This window comes from Sinocyclocheilus anshuiensis, unplaced genomic scaffold (assembly GCF_001515605.1).
Source record: "Sinocyclocheilus anshuiensis isolate Anshui unplaced genomic scaffold, SAMN03320099.WGS_v1.1 scaffold1957, whole genome shotgun sequence".
NCBI classification, from domain to species: domain Eukaryota; kingdom Metazoa; phylum Chordata; class Actinopteri; order Cypriniformes; family Cyprinidae; genus Sinocyclocheilus; species Sinocyclocheilus anshuiensis.
Window position 1 is genome coordinate 891,726 of NW_015537935.1, and position 670 is coordinate 892,395.

The 670-nt window shown below is 35.5% G+C and overlaps 1 protein-coding gene across 2 annotated transcripts in view; it reads left to right on the forward strand.

Moving 5' to 3' along the window:
• rpn2 (ribophorin II) overlaps window positions 1–670 on the forward strand; it is a 28,395-nt gene that overhangs the window by 14,471 nt on the left and 13,254 nt on the right. For both annotated transcript variants that reach the window (XM_016447284.1, XM_016447292.1), the window contains exon 8: window positions 85–203. In XM_016447284.1, coding sequence (XP_016302770.1) covers window positions 85–203 — 119 coding nt within the window. The remainder of the gene's footprint in view (window positions 1–84; window positions 204–670) is intronic.

The following is a 670-nucleotide window of genomic DNA, read 5'->3' on the forward strand; positions in this document are numbered from 1 at the left end:
TATATTTATTTATTTTGTTTTTGTTTGTTTCATTGTTTTGTTCTTTTGTTTACTCAACTGTAATGTCTGTGTTTGTTACTGCAGCTTCAGGTGACGGATGTCCTTTGCCAGCCCCTCAGTTCAGCAAGTGTGCTGGTGGAGTCAGCCAGTACTAGTACATCAAAATCTGCCATCCTAAGCCAGGCACCATTCACCCTCAGAGAGTATGTGCATTGCAGTTGACGACTTTAAAATAATGGATAATGCCATACAAATTTTGAAACTGCAGAAAAAACGAACATGCTACTAAACATACTTCATTAAAAAAGTTAAAAAGTTAGTTTGTCCAAAACTGTACTCATCCTCATGCCTTTCCAAACCCATAAGTTTTCATTCATCTTCGGAACACAAATCAACTTTTTTTTTTTTGTATTCTCTTTATTTTTGACCATCCATTGAATACGCAATCAGTTTTCAAGCTTTAAAATGTACATAATAACATTTGAAAAATAATCCATATAAATCAGGTGGTTTGATCTAATTCTTCTGAAAAAAGACACAATCACTTTATATCAGGGATCCTCAAATCTGGCCCACGAGATCCACTTTCCTGCAGAGTTTAGCTCTAACCCTAATCAAACACACCTGAGCATGCTAATCAATGTCTTCAGGATCATTAGAAAATCACAGG